Source organism: Narcine bancroftii, chromosome 7 (genome assembly GCF_036971445.1).
Source record: "Narcine bancroftii isolate sNarBan1 chromosome 7, sNarBan1.hap1, whole genome shotgun sequence".
Lineage (NCBI taxonomy): Eukaryota > Metazoa > Chordata > Chondrichthyes > Torpediniformes > Narcinidae > Narcine > Narcine bancroftii.
The window spans coordinates 82,121,143-82,148,195 of NC_091475.1; the positions used below are offsets into that span (position 1 = coordinate 82,121,143).

General features: G+C 38.9%; 1 protein-coding gene across 3 annotated transcripts in view; it reads right to left on the reverse strand.

The window, feature by feature from the left end:
- ubac2 (UBA domain containing 2) overlaps nucleotides 1-27,053 on the reverse strand; it is a 256,211-nt gene that overhangs the window by 195,614 nt on the left and 33,544 nt on the right. For all 3 annotated transcript variants that reach the window (XM_069890517.1, XM_069890516.1, XM_069890515.1), the window contains exons 3-4: nucleotides 25,946-26,065; nucleotides 6,840-6,946 (exon numbers count right to left, since the gene is read on the reverse strand). In XM_069890517.1, the coding sequence (XP_069746618.1) occupies nucleotides 6,840-6,946; nucleotides 25,946-26,065 (227 nt within the window). The remainder of the gene's footprint in view (nucleotides 1-6,839; nucleotides 6,947-25,945; nucleotides 26,066-27,053) is intronic.

Consider the following 27,053-nt stretch of genomic DNA (forward strand, 5'->3'; position numbering starts at 1 on the left):
CACGGCCAGATCAGCAATAATTTTATTAAATGATGGAGTGGGCTCAATGGGCTGCCCCTGCTCTCATTTTTTCTGTTCATCTCTTAAGTAAATGGGACATATATATATGTATTGCTGAAGTAAAGCACTGTTTAGAATTTTGGTTTTCCACCACACAAAGTGATAGAAGTTGTTATCAAGTTTATTCAAGGCAATAGCCATAGATTTTTGGTTCAAGAAAGCCAGGAATAAGGAAAAATGGAGAAGGTACAACATCAGGCACGATCTTATTGAGCAGCAGAACAAGTCCAATGAGCCATGTGACTTCCACCTGCCTCCATCCTACAATCTTTAGCTTATTAAACAAAACAAACCAGCAAGTAATTTATCGCTCATCTCTTCATCCTTGAACTTTCAGGATAATTTGAACATTAATTACAATGTATGTTGTGAATGTGCCATCCTTGCTCCCATAGATCTAAACTAATGAATTATCAGTAACAAGGCCCAGAAAAAAAATCTGAAGCTAAAGATGGTACAGAAATGAACAAGATGATTAAATTCTGCTGAGAGTGGATCCATTTTTTTTTCATGGAAGTGGTAAGGGGCTTGTGCTCATCAAAATAAATCTGGACCAGCATTTAAAATTAAAATCAGGACACAAGCTCCAATTAGAACAAGGAAATTTTCTCCAAGTTCACGAAATAAGTTATCAACAAAGAAGGGTTTCTAGACACAACAGTTAAGACAGAAAACATGGAAGTAGTTGAGAACAAGTTAAATGCTTTGATAGGAAGAGGTTGCTCAAGGGTCAATATGAATGTAATGTATGACCAAAACTGCCCCACAAACTTCAGGATCATGTTGAAAGCAGTAAATCTTTATTCAACAAAAAAAATTGGTCATTATTTTAAAGTAGTAAGCAGTAATATGCGCTTCAGTATACATTTTCATGATGCAACACTTTATACGTGAAGCACTGAATACGAGTAATCTGGCACAGAGGTCAGTTCAGAGAAGATTGACCAGGTTGATTTCTTTGACAAAGATATAACAGGGTGGAATTTAGTTGAATGAGGGGGTTCTTACTGACTGAAATAAGATTCTAAGGATGCTTAACAATGAAGATACTGAAAGTAGAGGGCATGGTTTCAGAATAACAGGGTCAGTATTTAAAACAGAAATGAGGAAGATTTACTTTTCACACTGAATCGTGAAAATTTGAAATTTTCTAACATGCAGAACTGTGGAGGCTGATTGATCAAATATGCTGAAGAGTGAGATATATTTTTGGTCCATGAGGTTGGGGATAATGGGGAACTCGGAGAAAAGTAGTGGTGAGACTAAGATCAGTCATGACACTGAATGGCAGAGTAGGACCAGGCAGCCTATTTTCACATTTTTCATGTTCTTATTCATCATGTCTGCTTCTGAGTTGCAATTTTGAATAAGACAATTAAGCATCAAGATTTTCCAATGGTAGTCACATGCAGTGACTTTGCAGGATTAAGAACTACAGCAATTTGCTGCATTAACCCCATATCCATCGTTTTCCCTGAATATCTAAAATTCTAACCATTTCTGAATTGAACATATTCAGTAACTGGGTTGCCAGAGCCAACTTTAGATTGTATTGGTTTCCAAGAATTTACCACATACAAGGTGATTAAACTTCCTCTCCCTTCTGTTCTGAACTGTGGAAACCTTTTTTTTCTGAAATGGCAATCCCTGCTCTAAAGACCCTACAGCCAGGAGGAGCATCAACATTTGCATCTATGCATTCAAATTCCATTTAATGAGATTGACCTTAATTTTTCAAACTCTCGTTTTGGTTTAGTTTGCTCAACCTCACCTCACACACAAACTTTACCACTCTCCACATCTTCTTCCGAACCAATTTGATGAACATTTGCTCCAGTCCCTCTGATGCAACGATATCTTTCTTTAGGCAGGGAGACCAGACCCAAACACAATATTCCAGATGCAGTTTTATCAAGGTGCAATATAATTGAAGTAACACATCTTTTTCTGTTTGCTTTCCAAATTACTTGCTGTAACTTCGCATTAACCTGAATTACTTCATATGCAAAGACCCCCCCCCCCCCCCAATCCCTCAGTAAAATAAACCTTTCAATATCTCACAATTTAAAAAAAATCTTTTCTGTCTTCTCTATCAAAATAGATAACATCACATTAGATTACATTCGTCATGTTCTTGCCCATTCACTTAAACTGCCTCTATCCCTCTGAAGCATCTCTGCATTCACGCAACCAATATCAACAAATTTCCCCTCATTTATTAAATTGACATAGACTGTGAAAACTGGGGCTTCAGCAAAAATTCCTGCAGCACCCTACTACTCAACCTCTAAACCCTAATGTATTCCTTCTCTTTTTTTTCCTGTCATTAACCGACTTCTATTAAAGCTATATATATATCCATATATATTTTCATAAACCCACCATCTTTGCTCTTTTTGGTGGTAGATGTTATGCGGGGGGGGCAGGGGGGGGTTAGTTATTCAAGTCAAGTTTATTGTCATCTGATTGTACAAGTACAACGAGATGAAACAGCATTCTCCAGTCCTCAGTGCAAAACATGCAGACACACAACCAGACATTAAACAATACATATGCAGGATAAATATTCCTTTTTTACAAGTAAATAAATAAATATTGCTTTGTGCATACGAGTCTCAGATGATAGTTAGTGTGAGCAGTTCCTTTGGTCATTCATCTTTCTCGCTGCCCGCGAGAAGAATCTGATCCTCAGCCTGGTGGTGCTGCCTCTTATACTCCTGTATCTCTTTTCCGAGCAGCTGAATGATGCTGTGTGCATGGTGGAAGGGGTCCTCAATGACTTTGCGCACCCTCTTCAGACAATGATCCCATAGATGAGGTCGATGGGGGGGATGGAGATGCCAATGATGCTCTCTGCCACTCTTATGGTCCTGTGGATTGACCTCCAATCCATTTCTCTGCAGCAACCAGCCAGGACCCTCTCGATAGAGCTCCTCTAGAAGGTTGACATAATGGTGGCCGGTAGCCTTGTCCATTTCAGTCTTCTCAGGAAGTGCAGTCGCTGTTGTGCCTTCCTGACAACTGAAGAAATGTTGAGTGTCCGTCATAGATCACTAGTTAAATGAACTCCAGGGAACTTGATGCTCTCCATTCTCTCTACTACAGAGTTGTTGATGTGTTGTGGAGGGTAAGTCGTTCCCGATCCATATAACCATATAACCATTTACAGCACGGAAACAGGCCATGTCGGCCCTTCAAGTCCGTACCGGTTCACTTGAACAACTCCACTAACTCCTCCGCAAACTCCTGAGGAAGTAGAGGCTTTCTTCATGATGCCATTGGTGTGTTGGTTCCAGGAAAGATCTTCCGAGATAGTGACTCCCAAGAACCTACATTTGCTCATCCTCTATTGATGACAATAAAACAATCAAGTCATTAAGGAAAAGTTCTGATAGGTTCACAACCTTGAGGAAAATTTCATAGAATATGCTGGGTTTCTTGAAAAGCATGATACTGAACCTACAAGGAAACATGCCACCCTGGATTTGGACCTGCGCAATGAGACAGGAAAATTAGCAATCTTGTAATTAGAGATCCTTTAGGAAAAAATGATAACAGTGTGCCTCTTGAATCACTTCCTTCGTCTTGACTATGTTAAGACTCAGGTTGTTACTCTTGCACCATTTCACGCGATTTTCCATCTCTTCTCTGTAGGGCAACTCGTCGTTGTTGCTGATGAGGCCAACTCCTGTTGTGTCATCTGCAAACATGATGACACCGCAGAAGTTGTATCTGGTGATGCAGTCATGGGTCGTAGCATGAACAGGAGTGGGGTGAGCACACAGCCCTGAAGTGCACTAGTGCTCAGCATGACATTCTGCTACTGATCCGGACAGACTATGGTCTTTCTGTTCGGAAGTCCAGGATCTAGTTACAGAGTGGAGTTGAGTCCCAGCAAGGAAACTTCTCCATCTGCTGTTGGGATTTGCCTGAGCAAATAATTCCAAGCATTTTGTACTTAGTACATGTCGCAGTTACTGTTTACCAGTAATGATGGGATTGAATGGACAAGATAGTTGAAGGGTTGCCAATCAAGCAGCTGCTTTGTCCTGATGCTATTGAATTTCTTGAGAGTTGTTTCAATTACTCTTACCCAAGCCATCACACCACCAATTCATGCCTTGAAGATGGTAGATGGCCAACAATTGTCTTCCTTTATGCTAAATGTGACTCCAATAATTGGAGTATTTTCCCTTTTACAACAGTGTCTGTTGATGCCACAATTGATTCAAGGAGGTCACTTTCATCTCTCCTATGGAATTTAGTCATCCAGAAAATGTTTGGACCAAGAGTGTGACAAGGTCTGGAGCAGAGTTGCTGTGGCAAACTCAAAGTGGGCATTTCTGAGTAGGTTCGTAAGTGCCACAATAGCACTCTCGTTGACACATTACACAGGACTTTGCTAATGGTTGAGATTTGGTTGATTTTCTGGATTGGATTTGTCTATAATGCTCTAATTCTAAAAATAAAACACTGAAGTCAACAGACATTGTCGATGAAGTAAAGCCACACTGATACAGAAACTCAGCCGGTTAAACAGTGTACTTTATATAGCAAAGAAGCAAAGATAGCTACATTACCAAATTTCAAACTTGAGCCCTTCATGGCTCAAGCCCGAAACATTAGTTATGCATCTTTATCTAATTCTGTTTAATAAACACACATGGCACAGAAACAAAGACCTTCTAAAATTTCAAATACTCCATAATAATTGATTTTCCTTTATTCTGCTTAACATAACCTCCAAATGATAATCTTCAACCTGAAACATTAGTTTCACTTTCCACAGATGCTTGCTGACTTAGTGTTTGCAATATTTTCTTTAATAACCACAAAGAGATTTGTAAAACAAAATTTCCGTTCAAATGGCCCCACCGACTCCGCTAAACCTTTACTTTCTGAATGCCCAGTTACCATTTCCTCATTAATAGATTCAAACATTTCCCTGCAATAATCTCAGACTATCTGATCCATAGCTGTTGGTTTTCTTTGCTACCATCCAAAGTGTGGGAACTGGTTGAGAATCTATGAAAATTTGGAAGAAGACAAACGTGTATCCACGATTTTCATTGCACAGCCACCTCTTTCAAAACCCTGGAATACACCGCATCATGTCATTTCAGGTGAACCCTTCACCTTTAATTTAGGCCGGTGACAGGAGTAGATTGAAAACTATAAACTCACCTTTTAGGCAGCAGCCCTAAACGGCTGCTCCAGCATCCTGTTCATATCCAGAGGCGGCTCGAAGCGCCCTCTGCATCTGATGAAGGCAGGGCGACTGGTGCCACAGTGCCACCCATCATAAATATGAAGCACAGCAATGGCAGTCTTCCCTACCCATAATCCCCCACACAGGTGGAACCGCTCTGTGTTTTCCCAAAACAGTTCCAATTGCATGGGGGATTATGGGTTGGGAATACCACCGTTGCTATGCCGCATTTTAAGCTGCACAGACCAGCCCCAAAGACTGAGCACCCAGTAAGGTGCCAGAGTGGCCAGCTGCCAATGACGTCCCCTGCTAACCTCCCCTGCCCTGGCGGCCCCCATCAACCTTCCCTGCCCCCGTCGACCTCCCCTGTCCAGTAGGGTAGGGGGCTGTCAGGCAGCAGGGAGTTGGGTCGCAGGCTGATAAAGTCATCAGCCTGCCCCTAAATAGCCATTTACAGTGGCTGCACTTTCAGATGCATCGACAGAGCCCAGTGCTCCACCAATTATCCCTCCTCGAGGAGGGATGGCATTGGTGCCTTGGAGGCGGAATGGGCACATTCAGGTAAGTAGGTATTTAGCCACAAGGGGGAATAATCTGCTGCTTTACACAGGGTTGGGGTGGGGGGGTTGGGCCACTTGAAAGGGCCTCTTGTGTATTGGGGCAATAATCAATTTTCAGTCACGTTAATTTTTTTTCAATACTTTTTGTAAAAAATGCAAATATCTTTCAGGTTCTCATTTGCTCTGTTGTTCTCCATTAGCCTGTCAGGGTAAGAGACACATTAACTTTTCCCAATCAACTTTTTTTTAGATATCTCTCAAAGCTTTTACAGTTTTTTTGTTTCACACAAGGTGATTTTGGCTTTTTTTGCCTTTTCTTATCATTGTTTTGGTTCTCTTTTGCGAAATTCTAAAATTTTCCCAAGCATTGGTTTACTGCTTTTTTTTGGCAATGCGATTAGGCTTTTCCTTTGATTGAACACATATTTAACTTATTTTGCAAGCCACAGTTGGACATTTTCCTTGTTGGGTTTTTCAGGTGGAAGGGAAGCCACTTTTGTCAAAGAAGCATATTTATTGTAAATTATGTATTAATTATTCAAATGTTGGTCATTCCATGCTTACTCTCATACCCAAATTTCTTTCAATCTTGACATAAAATTCTCTCATGATAATCATTCTTTCCAAAAGGCTCCTGAATAATTTACCAATGCAGGCTCTTGGCTTCTTTCACCCAATTTTTATTCTTGTCATTGTGGAATTTGTACATACTTCTTGTGACAAAATAGGTGCTTGGCTTTCTCCTATATTTCAAAGACAGACACCTTAATGGAAGCTTTCTTCATACGATCAATTGCCTCATTTTCTGCTTATCACATTGACATTCTTAGGCTGTGAAAGAATCAATTAATAAAAGTCTTTTCTCTTCAAACATTTTTGTGGAGACCTTAAAAAAAATGCAATATTCCCTCATTCTTATAGTCCATGGACAATTTAAACTGTAATGATTAAATTTTAAAATGGGAAGATTAATTTGTCTTGAACAAAATTTTAAAAAAGTATTAACTTACAAGCCAGATGGCAGGATGCTCACAGATACATCAAGTGTACGTCGCAGGGCTTCCACTAGTAGCAAGTCCATAAATGCGGACAGTACCCAGGATCCCAGAAGGAAGGACTACAGGAATGAGACAACAACCGTCCATAACTAACCATAGTTACAGATATTTTATACCTACAATCAGTGCTTCCACCACTTTAATCTATTCCTCCCAAACTCATAATTCACATTATCCTCCAATCTATGGGACAGCATTGTTCAGCTAGTAAAGCTACTGCCTCCAGCGTCTTGGGTTCAATCTTGATTAAATGCAGTATGTGTGCAGTTTGCATGTTCTCCCTGTAACAACAAGGGTTTTCCTTTGGATACTCTTGTATCTTCATACATTGCAAAGATATAGAAACAGGCCACTGTAAGTCATTAATAAAAATCAAAAGTATGGGTCCCAGACAGATCCGTAGAGATGCCACTACTTACTGAGCTCCAGACAGAATACATTCCACCTACTACTACCCTCTGTTTTCTGCAGACAAGCCAATTCCAAATCCAAGCAAATGTAGTTTCTTGGATCCCAAGGTTCATGACTTTCTGAATGAGCCTACCAAGGTGGAACTTACCAAACATCTGACTAAAATCCATATACACCACATCCTCTGCCTTACCTTCATCAATTTCCTGTAACAATTAGGCTCATGAGGCATGAACTGCCTTTCACAAAGTCATGCAGACTATCCTTGAGAAGACCATGCTTCTCTAAACGTTTGTAAATCCTGTCCCTAAGAGTCCTCTTCAATAGTTTGTCCAGCTCTGGTGTAAGACTCATGGGCCCACAATTCCCAGGATTCACCCTCTTACCTTTCTTCAGCAAGATGACTTCATTTACCATTCTCCAATCCTCCTGTGTCCAGTGAGAATGCAAAGATAATTTTCCCTTGCTTACTGGGGTATATCCCATCTGATCCTGGGGACAACTATCCGAATACATTTAAAATGATCCAGCACTTCCTCTTATTTAACCTTAACATATTTCAGCACATAGCTGTTCTACAATGACCTCACACTCATCAAGGTCCCGCTCTCTAGCTTAGGATCTCCCCATCTTCTCTGCCTCCAGGCACGCATTCCCCCCCTTTATCCCTAATTGGTCCCACATTCACTCTCATCATTCTTTTGTTCTTTTGTAGAACGCCTTAGAGTTTTCCTTAATCCTTCTTACTAAGGTCTTCTTGTGACCCTTTCTAGCTCTCCCCCAAGTCCTTTTTTAAGATCTTTCCTGCCTTAAATATAATTCTCATGAGCCCTTTCTAATTTTTGCTGTCCAAACCTTATGCATGATTCCTTCTTCTTCCTAACTAGCTGTCCATGATTGTTTGACCCAATGACTGTTTCATTGCATTACAGCTATCCAGGAACTCACGCATGTGGTCCCTAAATATTCTCCACATTTCTGCTGTGCATTTCTATGAGAACATCTGTTCTTCATTTACTCTCTCAAATTCCTGCCTTATACCATGGAAATTAGCCCTTCTGCACCCAATTAAACACATTCCAATTTTGTTTACTCCCATCCTTGTCCACAGCTATGATTAATATCAGGGAGTTTGAACAAAAAAAGCTGTAGAAACTCAGCTAGTCATTCAGGATTCTTTATGTAGCAAAGATAAAGATGCATAACCAATGTTCTGGGCCTGAGTCCTTCATTAAGGTATGATCAAACCTAGTTTAACCTTTCCCTGGAACTCAGCTCCTCAAATCCAGGCAACATCCTTGTAAATCTTCTCTGCACTCTTTCAATCTTACTGATATCTTTTCTATTGTTGGATGACTGAAATGTCACACAATACTCCAAATATGGCTTCATCAATGTCTACTTCACCACAACATCCTAACACCTATACTCAAACTTTGTTTTATGAAGGTCAATGTGCCAAAAGCTCTGTTTACGACCCCATCAACCTGTGACACCACTTTCAGGAAATTATGCATCTGAAATCAGAGATCCATCTGTTCCACCACACTCCTACTGTGCACCATGCATGTCCTACCATAGTTAAGAAATAAATTCTGCAGATACTGGGGTCAAGGGCAATAAACAAATGTGCTGGACAAATTCAGCTGGTTGCACACCATCCATCGCACATAAAAGGTAACTAACATTTCAGGCCTGGGCCCTTCCTATTTTAGTTAGTCCTCTCAAAGTGCAACATTTTACATTTGTCTGTATTAAATTCTATCTGCCATTTCACATCCCATTTTTCGAGCTGGTCCAGACCCCTCTGCATTCATTGAAAGCCTTCCTTGCTGTTCACTACACTTCCAATCTTTAATTCAGCTGTAATCTTGCTTATCCAATTTACCACATTATTATCCAGATCTCTGATATAAATGACGAACAATGGACCAAGCATTGATCCCCGAGGCACACCATTTAATACAGGCCTCCAGCCAGAGAGGTAATTATCTACTACCACTGTCTGGCTGTCCCTCAAAGCCAATGTTTAATCCACTTTACAACCTCATCCTCAATACCAAGTGACTGAACCTTCTTCACCAACCTCCCAAGCAAAACCTTGTCAAAAGCCTAACAAAAGTCCATGTAGACAATATCCAGAGTCTTTCTTTCAATAACTTTCCTGGTGACCTCCTCGAAAAAGAACTCTACAGGATTAGTGAAATTTGACCTACCATGCAGAAAGACCTCCAGTCAGTGCAGATTCGCAAGAGCATTGCCATACTCTACTCACTTTATACCTATGACTATGTGGCTCGGTATGACAACTCCTCCATATACAAATTTTCTAATGATACCACCGTAGTGGGCTGCATAAAAAAGTGATGAGCCAGAATGCAAGAAGGAGATTGAAAACTTAGCTCTCACTCAATGTCAGCAAAACCAAGGAGTTGATTGGAAGGAAAACCAGAGGTGTATGATCCAGTGATCATTGGGATCAGAGGTAGAGAGCATGAGCAAATTTAAATTATCTCAGAGGACCTTTCTTCGGGAGTTTGCAGAGGTTCAATATATAATTGGAAACTTTGGCAAACTTCTACAGATGTGTAGTGGGAAGTGTGCTGACTGGCTCCACCACGGCCCGATAGAGGGGCACCAATACCTCTGAGTGGAAGGCCCTGCAAAGGAAGTGGACACAGCCCAGTACATCACAGGTAAAACTCTATCCACCATTGAGAACATCTACTTGGAACATTGCTATCAAAGAGCCCAAGAATCCATACCACACAGGGCATGCTGTGCTCTCCCTGCTACCATCAGGAAAGAGGTGTAAGTGCCACAAAACTCATATTTGAAAGTTCAGGAATAGTTGCTAACACTCAACCATCAGACTCATTCAGACGCTCATTTAAGGACTCTTACTTTGCTCATTATTTATATATTTGTATTTGCAGTCAGTTTGTTTACATTTCTTAATTTTGTATGCCTTTTTTTTGTAAACATTTTTTCTTCTTGAGTACAATTTAGAGTAAACAGAAATTAGAAATTCTGCCTGGCCCACAGGAAAAAGAATTTCAGCATTGTATGAAATGTCTGAAATTTGAACAGAGCCACATTGACTATCCCCAATCAGTCCCTGTATATCTTGACGAAGGACTCAGGCCTGAAAGATTGGTTATATATCTTTATCTCCAATGGACACCTTGAGACTTCCTGAGTTCCTCTAGCATGTTTGTGGTTTTCATGTTTCACTCTATCTAAATACTTGTGTGTCTGATCTCTTTGAATACCTTCCAATAACATACTGGCATCACGTTCAACAGCCTAAAATTTCAGATATTTTTTAAATAATTTTTTATTTTTCACACTATGAACCCGATCAACCAAAATATGTACAAACGTTTCTCATTAAATTTACACAGTCGTATTTTCTCCCCCTTTTTTCTCCTTTCCCTCACTCCCCTCTACCCACCCCCCTCCAAAATCCATAAATATTCAACACATACATTACAATAAAACCATAAAACAATATTTTCACACAAAGGAAAATAAACAAGAAAAATGTGTCATCTATTTATTAGATTTATTTATTATCTAGTCATTTTTATCTTCTTACCATTTTCATTCTCATTTTAGGGGATGGAGGTCATAGGCAAACTCTCTCTGATATGTTCCATGTATGGTTCCCAAATTTGTTCAAACATTGTGACTTTATTTTTTAAATTATATGTTATTTTTTTTTCCAATGGAATGCATTTATTCATTTCCATGTACTCATGCTCTCTTCCATTTTCTAATTTGACATTATATTTTTTTTGCTACTGCTAAGGCTATCATAATGAATTTTTTTTGGACTTTATCCGATTTAAGGCCTAATTCTCTACTTCTTATGTTACTTAAAAGAAATATCTCTGGTATTTTTTGGTATGTTATCTTTTGTACTTTCATTTAGTATCTGATTTAATTCTTCCCAAAATATATTTACTTTCGTACTTGCCCAAGTTACATGTAATGTTGTTCCCATTTCCTTCTTACAGCGAAAACATCTATCCGATAATGTTGAATCCCCTTTTTTTAATTTTTTGAGTAATATATACCCTGTGTAACCAATTATACTGTATCATGCGTAACCTTGTGTTTATTGTATTCTTCATAGTTCCAGAACATAACTTTTCCCATACTTCATTTTTTATCTTTATGTTTAGATCCTTTTCCCACTACTGCTTAGGTTTATAGTTTATTTCATTTTCCTTATCTTGCAGCTTAATGTGCATGCTGGTTATAAATCTTTTGATTCTTCTTCTTCTTCTTTGGCTTGGCTTCGCGGACGAAGATTTATGGAGGGGGTAAATGTCCACGTCAGCTGCAGGCTCGTTTGTGGCTGACAAGTCCGATGCGGGACAGGCAGACACGGTTGCAGCGGTTGCAGGGGAAAATTGGTTGGTTGGGGTTGGGTGTTGGGTTTTTCCTCCTTTGCCTTTTGTCAGTGAGGTGGGCTCTGCGGTCTTCTTCAAAGGAGGTTGCTGCCCCCCAAACTGTGAGGCGCCAAGATGCATGGTTTGAGGCGATATCAGCCCACTGGCGGTGGTCAATCATTGTGTCTAATCACGTATTCGAAGCTACTTCCTTCAGGTAATCTCAATCTGTTTCCCAATTTATCCTTTAAATAACCTTTCAATTGATGATATGCAAACATTGTACCATGAGTTATTCCATATTTGTACTTCAACTGTTCAAAAGTTAATAAATTATTTCTCAAAAAACAGTTTTCTATTCCTTTGATTCCTTTTCTCTGCCATTCTTTAAAGTAGGGGTGTCAAACTCAAATTCACGGAGGGCCAAAATTAAAAACTTGGACTAAGTCGAGGGCCGAACTAAATATTTATTGAAAATTTTCAACATCTGCATGTTTTCTCTTCTTTCAACATATGTAATGTTAAACTTTAGGATATAACTTTAGGAGGATAATGTTACAGGTCAGGAATAGGTAGCTCAAGTTCACCCTTTGCTTGACCTGAGGGAAACATATTTGGTCCCTGAGGAGATGTAGTCAGCATTCACAGGCTGTGTCCATTTTGGCCTGCATCAGGACTCAGCATTTCCTGCTCACTCCTCAGGCTCTAGGCCTCTATTCACCCTCAACCCACCATCCCTCTACCTGACCAGTCCTTTACCCAACCTCTACTCACCCCTCACTCCACCTATACCCACCCCATCCTATACACGCCCCTCTACTCCCTCTCCCCTCAACCTGTTCCTCCCTCTACCCGTCTCTCACCCTCTAATCACCCCTCCCCTAGTCGCCCTGCCCCTCCCCTTTTACCTCTTCCCTATCCACCCCTCCTTCTACTCATCCCTCCCTCTAACTGCCCCTCGCACCACCATAACTTCCCCTGCCCATTACTCCTCACCTACACCCTCTGCCCACCCCTGCTAACCCACCCACTCAGGCCCAGCATGCTGCCGATCAGCCTTTGCGGACAGCCACCATCTCTCTTCATGTGCATGGCCGAACCAGCCGTCCCTGGGGTCCGCGTGGGTGCAAGCGCTGAAGGCCGTGGCGACCGAGAGAAGTGCGCTCACGCTGTGGAAGGGCCGTCCAGTGCCAGTCGCGCAGGGCTCGCGCTGCCCGGGGGCCATGCGCAGCCTGCCATGCCTGTCGCGCCGACAGGAAATCACAGGCGCTCGCCAATCTGCCGCACCGCTCGACAGGTGGGAGAAGTGACTGGTTGTGCGGGGAGCCTTCCAACTGGCTTGCCAGCTGATGACATCGACAGACTTCTCGTGTTACAATTTCTCGTGTTACAATGGGGAAGGATGTGCAATGAAGGGGGAGGTGACATTACCAAAAAACAGCATCGGCTCTCGCTGCAGGGCGGGCCACCTCTAATACATTTTTGAAATGATCTTGCGGGCCAAACATAATTATATCGCGGGCCAAATTTGGCCCGCGGGCCAGAGTTTGACATGTGTGCTTTAAAGGAAAGGTTGTCTATTGTAAAAGGGATTAGCGGATTTTGTGTCAATAATAATTTTGGTATTTAATAATTTGTTTTTTTCCTTTCTAAGTGGACCTTCTTGGGGGGCGTGGCAAGATGGCGTAGGGAACAGACGTGCCTTCCAGACCTCTCCTGACTCTGATTTATTGTTTTGTCTTTAAGTGTCCGTTAAAGTTCTTTTAAAAGTTTATAAATAATAAGAGGTGCTGGATTAGTGCCTAATGGTTTATATGCAAAAAAAAAAGGTAAAAGAAAACATCAACAGACTGTTAAAAAACTACATTTTCCGAAATTGTCTGAGCCTACTTGTTTACAAGAAGCCAGGACTCAGCGTAGAATGGATCCAGAAGAAGACGTACAGAATTCGGCATTGAAACTCCGTTTTATACCGGTAAGGCTCTTTGAAGGTCGCACTCAGCAGCTTTCAGAACAAAAAGCTGGCCGGGTGCCAGTATTTCACACAACGGCCACTGTGAATGCTGTTACTGAGACTTTGACAGTTGAATCAGCTGGGGCGCCACCAGCTGGAAAGTTAAAGAGCTGTCATTCGACTGCTACAGTGGTGGCGCTGCAAAATGCATCTTCAATTACAACGGTTTTTCCAGATATCGATTCAGTGAAGATGATTAAAGAGATTTGGTTCAAAGATAACCCTGATCTTCAGTCTCCTGGCATTGCTGGGGGGACTTTGAGAGGGATTTTTATATGAAGTCAAACTGCTAGAAAAGATACTAAATTAAGGGAAGAGACAGAAGATCCCGTGGTCTCTAAGGAACAGCAAGACCCCATTATGCCTGAATCTACTTCTGTTGAAATGTTTGTTAAGGATCTTGAAGGTAAGTTATATTCTGTATTGAGTCACTTAGCTAATTTTGTGAACCTGTTTATTTCCAAGATTAATGCGATGGCGGGAGCCATTAATGGAGCTTTTAAGCTTGAAACCATTGAAAGATTTGAAATGTGTGATCAAGGTTTAGTCGATGTACAGGATCAACTGCAAGATGATAATAGAATAATTGAAACATTGCAGATCCAAAATAAAAATTTAGCAAAAAAGGTTGATTATTTGGAGAATCAATCTAGACGGAACAACGTGAAAATTGTTGGTATGCCAGAAGGCATAGAAGGACCAGATCCAAGAAAATTTTTTACTAAATGGATTCCACGAGTGTTAGGACAGGATAAATTCCCTGAAGGTTTAATACTGGAACGTGCTCATAGAGTTTTAAGAAGAAAATCTTTTTCAGGACAGAATCCAAGACCTGTTCTGATCCGTTGTTTAAACTATTGTGACAGAGAGACAATTTTACGTACGGCTATTAGAAATGCCCAGCATTTGATGGTTCAGAATAATCCTGTTTTCTTCTATCAAGATTTGAGTCAAGAAATTATGTTTCAACGACGCGAATTTAATTCTGTGAAAGAACGGTTGTGGAAAAAAAGACATAAGGCAACATTCAGGTATTCTGCGGTACTGATGATTTTTCAGGATGGAAATCAGCCAAAGTTCTTTGACAATCCTAAAGAGGTTATGGACTTTGCTCAGTTTCTACCAATCATGCAGTTTCAGGAACGATGTAGTCCTTCAAGGTCTCCAAAGAGAGTAGAGATGTAAGGTGGGATCCAGTTTTTTAAAAGAAATGGAAGCAATGGTGACCGAAGTGGTAACGTTGATTTAAAAAAATAAATCTTTTATTTTTTTTTGAGAAGAGTTTAAATAGTTTAAATAATGATGATAGTTTAATGAAATGGGAGTTGGGAGAGGGAACTGGGTGGGCACTAGTTTCCAGAAGTCATCAGCTACCTGTGAGTTATCTCACACCCAATATTTTGGGGGAGTTACCGCTTTGGGCGGTTTAAACAGGAGGAGGTAGTTGTGTCCTCCGACCTGTTTTTTTTTTCTTTTTAATTTTTGGGTTAAGAAGTGAAGGTTTTTTTTTATTATTTTTTTTTAATAAATAATTTTTTTTAACTCCTTTTGTTTTCTGATTGTAATTGAGAGGGAATTAGGAGGTTTTTTTCTCTCCTTTTTTTCTCTTTTTTTTGGGGGCGGGGTTTCTCTTTTTTCTCTCTTTTTTAAGAGGATGATGTCACAGAAGATAATAAGCCAAAGATTGAAGATGTTGAATTAGATGAAGAGGAAGATGAGGGGAAAGGTGATAAGAAGAAAAAGAAGAAAATCAAGTACAAATACATTGAGGGAGAAAAGTTTAATAAAATTAAGTTAATTTCAATAGAGAATTTTGAAGATGTTATAAATGAAGAATATGGAGAATTTTATAAGAGTTTGAACTTTTTTTTCTTTTTTTTTTTCTTTTTTTATATAAGGGGAGGGGAAGGGAATAAAAAGTTTATCTGATTGTTTTTGTAAGGGATGTTTTTGTTCTCTCGATGAATTATAAAGGAAACTTGGTATTAACGAAAATTCTGTATTTATGTATTATTAATTATGATTTTTTGTATAATAGATATGTGGTTGATATATGATTTTAATATTTGAACTTAGTTTTAAAGTGGATTTCATTTGTTAAATACATGTATTATGTTTGATTTAAATATATGTTTAAGGGTATTATTTTAGTATTGATATTTTTTTTGTTGTTAGTATTTTTTTGTTGTTAAGTTTTATCCTTTTTTTGTAAGTGGGGTTTTTTCTATTTTATTTACAACTTTGTTAATTAATTCTTCACTCTTTATTTTGGGGGGAGGGTTGGACTAATTTTAAATTAGACGATTAATGTTGTGTTATAATTATTGGGGGGGTTAATTTCTGTAGTTTAATGATGTAGTATTCTAATTTTTATTATCTTATTTTTTATTATTTCTTTAAATGTAATTTTTATTTTATTCATGTCATAAAATTTTAAATAAAGTTTAAAAAAAAATAAGTGGACCTTCTTCCATATATTAAGAAAATGATGCAATGCTGGTGAGTTTTTATATTGTACAGCTTTTCATCCCACTTATAAAGTATATGTTCCAGTACCTTTTCCATTATTTTATCTAGTTCTATCTTCGTCCAGTCTGGTTTTTCCCTTGTCTGGTAAAAATCTGATAAATATCTTAATTGTGCGGTTCTATAATAATTTTTAAATTTGGTAAATGTAAACCACCTTGATTAATTTATCTAACGCTACCCTTGGATTCCTCCCTGTCCACAAGAATTTCTTTATTATTCTCTTTAGTTCTTGAAAGAATTTTTCTGTTAAGGGAATTGGTAATGTTTGAAATAAGTATTATATCCTTGGGAACACGTTCATTTTAATGTAGTTTACCCTCCCTATCAATGGTAGCAGTAATTCTTTCCATTGTTCTAAGTCTTCCTGCAATTTCTTTTTTAATGGCTGATGATTTCGTTTGTACAAGTGGCTTAAGTTATTACCTAACCTGATCCCCAGGTATTGGATTGCTTGTGCTTGCCATTTAAATGGTGATTCTTTTTTACATTCTGTATAGTCTAGTTACTCATTGGCATCACTTCACTTTTGTTTGTGTTGATCTTGTACCCCGATATTTCTCCATATTCCTTCAATATCTTATGTAATTCTTTTACTGATACCTCTGGTTCTGTTAGGTATACTATGATGTCATCTGCAAATAAGATAATTTTATACTCCTTCTCCTTTATTTTTATCCCTTTTGTTTTATTTTCTATTCTTATCAGTTCTGCCAAAGGTTCTATTGCTTCAGCGAACATTGAAGGGGATAGTGGACATCCATTTCTAGTTGACCTACTTAATTTAAAGTGACTCGATACATATCCATTTACTGTTACCTTCGCCAACAGTCCATTATACAAAGCTTTAATCCAATTTATATATTTTTCTGGTAGATTGAACTTCTGTAATACTTTAAATAAATAATTCCACTCTACTCTGTCAAATGCTTTTTCTGCGTCTAAAGCGACAGCCACTGTTGGTTTCTTATTTCTTTGAACTGCGTGGATTAGATTAATAAGTTTGCAGACATTGTCTGCTGTTTGTCTTTTCTTAATAAATCCAGCTTGATCTTGTTTTACTATTTTAGGTACACAATCGGCCAATCTGTTTGCTAATAATTTTGCTATTATCTTATAGTCTGAGTTAAGTAGAGATATTGGTCTATATGATGCTGGTGTTAATGGATCCTTCCCAGTCTTTGAATTATTGTAATTATTGCTATCTTATACGAATCCGGCAAGTTTTGTGTTTCTTCTATCTGGATCATTACTTCCAGAAGAGGAGGAATTAATAACTCTTTAAATGTTTTATAAAATTCTTTTGGAAATCCATCCTCTCCTGGTGTTTTATTGTTCGGCAGCTTTTTTAATATATCCTGTACTTCCTCTATTTCAAATGGTTTTATTAGTTTGTTTTGTTCCTCTTCTTGCAATTTTAGCAGTGCAATTTTAGTTAAAAATTCCTTTATTTTATCATCTTTCCCCTCGTTTTCAGTTTGATACAATTGTTTATAAAATTCCTTAAAATTTTCATTAATCTCTGTTGGATTATATGTAATTTGTTTGTCCTTTTTCCTTGATGCCACTATCATTCTTTTAGCTTGTTCTGTTTTAAGTTGCCAGGTTAATATTTTATGTGTTTTTTCTCCCAGTTCGTAATACTTTTGCTTTGTTTTCATGATGTTCTTCTCCACCTTATACGTTTGTAATGTTTCGTATTTAATTTTTTTGTCCGCCAATTCTCTCCTTTTCGTTATATCATCCCTTTTTACTAATTCCTTTTCTGTACTTACTATCTCCCTTTCCAACTACTCTATTTCCCGATTGTAATCCTTTTTCATCTTAGTCACATAACTTATTATCTGCCCTCTGATGAAGGCTTTCATTGTGTCCCATAATATAAATTTGTCTTTCACTGATCTGGTGTTTATTTCAAAATATGTTTTAATTTGGTGTTCAATAAACTCCTTAAATTCCTCTCTTTTAAGTAGCATGGAGTTTAACCTCCATCTATATGTTCTTGGTGGGATCTCCTCCAGTTCTATTGCTAATAATAGGGGGAATGAACTGATAGTAATCTAACTTTATACTCAGTTTTCCTAACTCTGCCGTGAATATGAGCTGACAACAAAAACATATAAATTCTTGAGTAAGTTTTGTGCCTATTCGAATAATATGAAAATTCCTTCTCTCTTGGGTGTTGCCTCCTCCATAAGCTTCATTTCCTGCATTGACTTAACCATAAATTTGGCTACTTTATTCTTTTTACTTGTCTTTTGTCCAGTTTTATCCAACATTGGATCCAAATTAAGGTTAAACTCCCCTCCTATCAATATATTTCCTTGTGTGTCTGCAATCTTCAAAAGAATATCATGCATAAACTTTTGATCCTCCTCGTTAGCTGCATATATATTGAGCAAATTCCAAAATTTTGAGTATATCTGACACTTTATCATTGCATAACTCCCTGACGGATCTATTATTTCCTCCTCTATTTTGATTGGTACATTTTTGTTAACTAGTATGGCTACACCTCCAGCTTTTGAATTATAGGATGCTGCCATTATGTGTCATACCCAGTCTCTCTTTAGTTTGTTATGTTCTGCTTCAGTTAGGTGCATTTCCTGTACAAATGCTATATCTATTTTTTCCTTCTTCAATAAATTTAGTAGCCTCTTCCTTTTAATTTGGTTATGTATTCCATTAATGTTTATAGTCATATAGTTCAACATGGCCATCTAATATCTTGCATACACCTCTTTTCCACCTCTTCGCCACCTCCATCCCCCTTTTCCCCATTTTCATCTCTTAGTTTTCTCTTATTACACTTAAAGTACGACAACACATTTAAGACATAAAGTACCCCCGCAGTTCCCACATCCACTAATACCTTAACCCCAAAAGTTCCCCCCCTCTCTGAGTTGCCCCATACTCCTTGCCGGGCAACCACAACTTCCCTTTGCATTTGGATTGCGATCTTGTTCGCAGCGTCAACTGATTTTGCAGTGACAGTTATTCCCCCTCTACCCAGCCCTCTCCAGATAACACTTTTTTTAAAAACACATATAACAAAGCTCTCTCTCTTCTTTATTCCCCCCCCCTTACTCCCTTCCTTCCCTCTTTAGTTCTTTACATATACATTGTTTTTACATCTTTATATATACTTTATCGCCATTCTTCATTCTTGTTACATCTCTTCATCTCTTCTCCTGTCCTGCAAACATTTTGCGAATTCTTGCGCTTTTTCTGGATCGGAGAACAGTCTGTTTTGCTCCCCAAGTATAAGTATTTTAAGCACTGCTGGATGTCTTAATATGAATTTGTAACCTTTTTTCCATAAAGTTGATTTCGCTATATTAAATTCCTTCCTCCTCTTTAAGAGTTCAAAACTTATGTCTGGGTAAAAAAATATTTTTTGACCCTTGTATTCAAATGGTTTATTATCTTTTCTAATTTTATTCCTTGCCCGTTCCAGTATATTTTCTCTTGTCATGTATCTCAAAAATTTTACCAAGATGGATCTTGGTTTTTGATGTGTCGGTGGTTTTGGAGCTGATGCTCTATGTGCCCTTTCTATTTCAATTTCTTCCTGCATTTCTGTCATTCCCAGGACCTTTGGGATCCATCCTTTTTTAAATTCCTTCATGTCTGTGCCTTCTTCAGCCTCCTTCAGGCCGACTATTTTTATGTTGTTTCACCTACTATAATTTTCCAACATATTAATTTTCTGAGATAACAACACTTGTGTCTCTAATTTTTTTGTCACTTTCTTCCAATTTTTCTCTTAAGCCATTTACTTCCATTTTTACAGCCGTTTCCCACTCTTCCACATTCTCTACTCTTTTCCTGATTTCTGTCATTACCAGTTCTTCCCTTTGCATTTTATCTTCTGCTCTTTTCATTTTCCTTTTAATTGCACTAAATTCTAATGATAACCATTCTTTTAGTGATCTCATTTGTTCTTCAAAAAAGACTTTATCTATATTCTGTTCATCAGTTTTACCTTTTATTTCTCTTTGTCCATCAGTTTTACCTTCTATTTCTCTGTGAAGATCTTGGTCTTCCTCTTCTTCTGTGTCTGTATCTGTGATTGTGTCCTCTTCTTTATGTCTGTGTCTCTTCTGTTTTTTTTTGATGAGCTGCTTGTATCTCTTTGTTGGGCCTCTTCTTGCTGGGCCTCCCCTCCTGGGCTGCTCATCTGTTGTGTTTCCTGACGTTGGACTTCTTGCCGATCTTCCCTCCGTCTGTCTTCCACGTCTGTTTCATAGCTCCCTCTTCTGCTGTCTTCCTTATCCTCCAGCTGAGAGCCCTGGTGTTGGGCGTCCTTCAGCTGCTCGCTCTGTGACAGCCCGCTCCTCTGCTGAGCCCCCCTCCCGCCGGTGTCCTCTTTCTCCTTTGATTGCGCACTGCCCATGCGAATTTCAGATAATTTTTTGAGCCTTTTTTAAACATCAAAGCAACATTAGCTATCCTCTGGCACTTCACCCATGGCCCTGAGGATTTGTCTACCATCATTTGCCTCAAGACAACAGCACCTCCTGTTCTTTAAACTGTGTAAGTTAGATGACCTCATTGCTTGTTTGCCTCACTTCAAAACACTTGGTGTCTGTCTCCTGAGTAAATACAGATATTAAAAAATCTATTTAATATCTTTCCAAACTCCTTTGGCTCCATACATAGGTGATCACTCTGATCTTCAAGCAGACAAATTTTGTTCCTTGTCACCCTTTTGCTCCTAATATATCTTGTTGCTTGTTGTACAAGCCCTTAGGATTTTCTTTGAGCTTGTCTGGCAATGCAACCTCATGACTTCTTTTTACCCTCCTGATTTCCTTTACAAGCTTTTTCTTGCATTTTTATGCACCTCAAGTACCTCATTTGTTCCTTATTGCCTACACCCGCTATGCACTCTTTCTTCTTCTTAGCCAGAATAGCAATATCCCTTGAAAACCAAGGTGCCCTATTGTTGTCAGGAACATTCAAACTCAGTACTCTCAACATTTCACCTTTGAAGGCCTCCTATTTACACACTTTTGTCAGAAAACAACTTGTCCCAATCCACACTTACCAGGTGCTTTTTCATTCCCTCCAAATTAGCCTTTTTCCAATTTAGAATCTCAACCCAAGCACCAGACCTATCCTTCCTTTTTCCATGGTTATGTTGAAATGAATGACATTATTGATCACTGAACCCAGTGTTCCCTGCACACACTTTTATCACCTGCCTGGTCTCATTCTTGAACAAGAGATCCAGAATTTCACTCTCTCGAGTCAGGACCTCTAAATATTGATTAAGAAATCTTTCCTGAACACATTTGACAAATTCTCCCCATCAAGCACCTTTACTGTATGAGAGTTCCAGTCAATATGTGGAAAGTTAAAATCACCTACGATCACAGCTTTGTTTTCTGCAATTGTCTTCTCTCTGTCTCTCTCTCTCTGTGCAGAGTTGCTCCTCCAATTCCTTCTGACTATTGGGTGGTCTATAATATAATCCCATTAATGTAGCCATCCTATTTCCATTTTTCAGTTCCACCCACCTAGGCTCAGTGGACGAACCCTCTGGTCTTTCCTGTCAGAGTACTTCTGTGACATTTTCCCTCACTTGCAATGCCAGCCTTCCTTTCATCTCTCCCTCTCTTATCGCATCGCAAACAATGGAAACCCTGAATATTGATTGGCTTATCCTGTCCCTACTGCTTTTACTAATGGCAACAATGTCATAACTCCACGAGCCAATCACACTCTCAATTCATCTGCCTTTCCAGCAACATTCCTTGCAGTGAAATAGGCACAACTCAAAACATTATACCCACCAAGCACAACCTTCTGGTTTCTGTCTTTGTCTGCAGCTTAACATCTTTTTTCCACAACCACTCCACTATCCGCTCTGTCATGCTGGTTCCCAACCCCCTGTAAATCAAGTTTAAACCCCCAGAAACCTGAAGCTAAATCTACAGAAGGTAGCAGTTACATGGAAATAATCCCCTCCTCTTTCTAAGTTTACACTATTCTGTCTTTTACATGTACAAACATTCCTTCATTTTCTCTGGGTCTAAAACCAGGAACACCCTCCCCAACAACACTGAGAGCCATCTTCACCACCCAAGACTTCAACTGTTCAAGAAAGTGACTCATGACCATCTATATAACAGTAAGGATGTGGAGGCTAAATAATACAATGATTTTGTTCAGATTTTTAATAGCAACACCCAGATCTCTGAAATATAACTTCTTTAAAATAGCGAGTTACAAATATTTTGCTTTAAATTTCTCTTACTTTAATTATTTAAAAGCATCGTTAAGGACCAAACATTGAATAAAATGTGCAAAAAAAGGAAATTGGTGGAAATACCGAGAAGTCATGCGGCTTGGAAATAAGCTCTTCACCTCAACAAATCAATGCAGACCATCAAGCACTCATTCACACTTATCCTATCAAGGTCCAAGAAAGCTTCCTCAATCAATATATTGAGGGCCTGACAAGGAGGGCTTAACACTGGACCTCTGAACAGATGGGGCAAATGATTGAAGTGACAGTGGGGGAGCACTTTGGACCAATGACCAGAACAGTTTTAAAATAGTTATACAGAAAGATGGGACGGGTCCACGAGATGAATTCCTAAACTGAGACAAAGCTGATTTTGAAGCAATTAGACAAGAATTTTCAGAAGTTGAAAATAACATACAAAAGCATACTAAGTATTTCTTTAAAATATATGAAGAGTAAAAGAGAAACACAAAGGACCAATTGAAAATGATGCTGGAGAAATTATAATGGGTAACAAAGAGATGGCAAAGGAACTAAATAAGTATTTTGCATCAGTCTTCACTCAGGAAGACAATGGCAATATTACCTGATTATCAGAGGTCTCAGGGAATAGAATTAAGTACAGCCAAGATTACTAGAAAGATAGTGCTTTGTAAGCTAAATGGACTATAGATTGACCAAGTCTTCAGGACTAGATGAGGTGCACCTACGGATTCTGAAGATGGCGGCTTTGGAGATTGTGGAGGCATTGGAAACGATTTTCCAGAAATCAATAGATTCCGACATGGTTCAGGAGGATTGGAAAGTTGCAAATGTAGTTCTGCTGTTTAAGAAAGGAGAAAGGCAGATAAAATGAAATAATAGGTCTATTAGTCTGATGTCAGTAGTTGGAAAGTTATTGGAGTCCATCCTCAAGGACGAGGTTATGAAATACCTCGAGGTACATGACATGATAGGTCCAAGTTTCATGAAGGGAAGATCCTGGCTGACCAACCTAATGGAATTTTTTGAGTAATCTCAAGTAGGATGAACAAGGGAGAGGCTGTGGATGTTGTGTATTTCAATTTTCAAAAGGTCTTCGATAAGGTGCCACATAAGAGGCTGCTTAATAAGATGAGAGCCCATGGAATTACAGGAAAGATATTAGATTGAGTGGAGCATTGGCAGAGAGGCAGAAACCAAAGGGTGGGAATAAAGGGATCCTGTTCTGGTTGGTTGCCAGTTACTAGTGGGTGTTCTGCAGGGGTCGGTGTTGGGGCTGCTTATTTTTACAATGAATATTGATGATTTAGATGATGGAATGAATGGTTTTGTGGCCAAATTTGCAGATGATACCAAGATAGTTGGTGGAGTAGGAAGAGTTGAAGAAACCAAAAGGATGTAGGGAGACTTGGGCAGCTTAGGAGAAGTGGGCAAAGAAATGGCAGATGAGATACAATGTTGAGAAATCTACCGATGTCTATTTTGGAACAGGAAATACACAGGCAAATTATTATTTGGATGGGGAGAAATTCAAAATTCTGGTGTAAATGGATACCCTAAAGGTTAACCACCAGGTTGGATCAACAGTAAAGAAAACAAATGTTCTGTTTTCATTCATTTCAAGAGGAATAGAGTATAAGAGTAAAGAGGTGTTGATGAGGCCCTATGGAGCACTGATGAGTACTGTGTGCAGTTTTGAGCCCCTTATCTTAGAAGGGATGTAATTATTTTGGAGAGAGTACAGAGAACATTTACCAGGATGATTCCTGGAATGCAAGGGCTAACATATGATGAACAGTTATCGGCTCTTGGACTTTCATTGAATGAATGAATGAATGAGAGGTAGAATCATTTTGAATGCTGAAAGGAATGGACAGAATAGATGTAAATAAGATGTTTCCCTTGGAGGGTGAATCCAGGAGAAGAGAGCAGGGCCTTAGAATTAGAAGGTACCCATTAAAAACAGAGATGAGGGGAACCCTCTTTAGCCAGAGGGTCATGAATTTGTGGAATTCATTGCCACACACAGCTATGGAGGCCCAATCAATGGGGGAGTTCAAAGAGGAGATTGATAGGTATCTAATAAGGGGAAAAAGCCAAAATTTGGAACTTGATGTAAGAAAGGTTAGCTCAAGGAGTTGAAGATGGGCCAAATGGACTACTTCTGTTCTTTTATCTTGTGATTGGGAGAGGATGCTTGTCAGTAAGGGACAGCTAAAAAGTGGGAGATTTTTAAAGATGAGAGAGCAAGTATTCAGGCATACTGTGAGTTCTTAAAATTGAAGTGGACTGGATCAAATAAATCCCTTGAGTATTTGTATTGCAGGGTACTTATGAGCAAATTCAGAAGGGCAAAAAAGGACATGTGATGGAGTTGTTGGATGGATTCTATAGGTGGGTGGAGAGTATAACAGTGGCCAGGGAGAGAATTAGTGTCATTAATAGTCAACAGTAGAGTCACAGGAGTTGAGTGGGGTTTTGATTCAATGCTTCTCATTAATCTTTAGTATGGAGGAGATTATGGAAGCCAAAGAATTGGAAGAAACGAGTGATGAGGTGATGAGCCATATTTGAACTACCAGGTACGAGGTCTTAGCAGGCTTGGAGTATGTGACAGTGGACTAATCCCCAGATACTGATCCTCGCATCTTGTGGGAAGGCTCAGTTGAGGTCCTTGCTGATGAAATGCTGAAAGACTGAATGGTTGGGTGGGGTTGGTTAATATTGTGTCATTATCCAGTGGGCTGATAACGCCTCAAACCGTGCATCTTGGCGCCTCACAGTTTGGCGAGCAGCAGCCTCCTTTGAAGAAGACCGCAGAGCCCACCTCACTGACAAAAGGCAAAGGAGGAAAAACCCAACCCCAACCAACCAATTTTCCCCTGCAGCCGCTGCAACCATGTCTGCCTGTCCTGCATCGGACTTGTCAGCCACAAACGAGCCTGCAGCTGACGTGGACTTTTTACCCCCTCCATAAATCTTCGTCCGCGAAGCCAAGCCAAAGTAAAGTAATCTAAAAAGGAACACAAGGACAAACCAGACAACTTCAGACCAGTGAGCCTGATAGTACTGCAATTTCTACAAGGTCAAACCAAAATTTGTACAAATAACCTTGAATGAAACTGGAATGTGCACTTTAATTACATGTGAATTGATTGAATACAAATTTAAAACTGTGGGGCACAGGGGAAACTAAAGGGAATAAAGAGCTTTTTATCCCAAACAATATGGAGGGCTCTGTATATCCCCCTCATTGACTCTATCAAAAATAATAATGGCTGACATTGAAGAGTGACGCTGTGAGAGGTGGAATCTATTCACAGGATATTAAACTGAGGCTTACTTTTCCTTCTCAAGTATGTAAAAAAGATGCAACAGTACTCCTTTGATAATAAGCAGTAGGGATTTTAGAAAGTAATAAACTTTTTAAATTTATACAAATATAAAAGTATAGCAACTGTAAAATGAAACATACTGCAAATTTTCGGCTCCCATATCTTCTTTCAAAGATTCTAAAATTGTAGATGAGAAGACAATTACAGAATGCGTCCTTGAGGTCAAGGCAAATAATCCTAGCTGAAATTATTCTCCATATCTGAAAGAGAATTTTTTAAAAATCACAGGTTGAAAATGACAATTCAATGATATTTTATGTGAATTACATGACATTTCCTATCAAGACAGGAGAGGATGGAGGAAGAAAGAGATATAGAGAAAAGGGGAAGGGAGAAGGGAAAGAGGAAGGATGAGGGAAAAATATTATCCACTTCGGAAACAGGACTGCTAATTCAGACACTAAATGAAATCCACATAAGCACCATATAGTTTGTACATGGCTTCAAAATGGAATGGAATTATTTCTGCACAAGGTGCTCTTGATAAATTGAAGGTGAAAGTTCCCTTATTGAAGTTTCTCTACCAAATGACCTTATACCAGAAAGCTTAGAAGTGGGTGACATCTTTAAAAAAAACAACTTTTTTGGAGTTCAAAATTTACTTTCTATTTGGAATCGGTTGAATTGCTTGCTTTTGTTACATTGTTAGCTGATTATGATGACAGGAAGGAAATTGTAGCCAGTGGTGGCCAGTGGTGGTGGGGTGGGGGGGGAGGGGGGGGCAAGATTTTAGTGTAAATTAGTCTGATTTTGATATGAATGAATGCAAAATGCAAATTTAGTAAAAAGACATACAGAGAAAGTTGGATGGATAATTTCATGGCACGTGTTGCTGTTCACTAGAATGTTTCCCTGCTGTTTAATTAATCAAACTTTGGGTCATTTTACTCCTGGTCAGGGGGACACTTAAACCAATCAATTTAACCAGACATGAAAACACAAGGATTACAGATGTCAGAGGATGAGTTCCTCCAGCAGTTTGCTTTTAAACCAGACATAGGTCATCTAACAGGGAATTTAGTGTCCAAAAAACTCCACAGGCTTAAAGTGGAATTATTGCATTGATAAAATATGACAAGATACAATTGCTTACAGTAGGGAATAAAAAAACCTTCAACACCATAGAACAATTGGATTTTTTTAATGATGATTTAATTATTTTTTTAGTTCTTAAGTTGTCTATTAAAA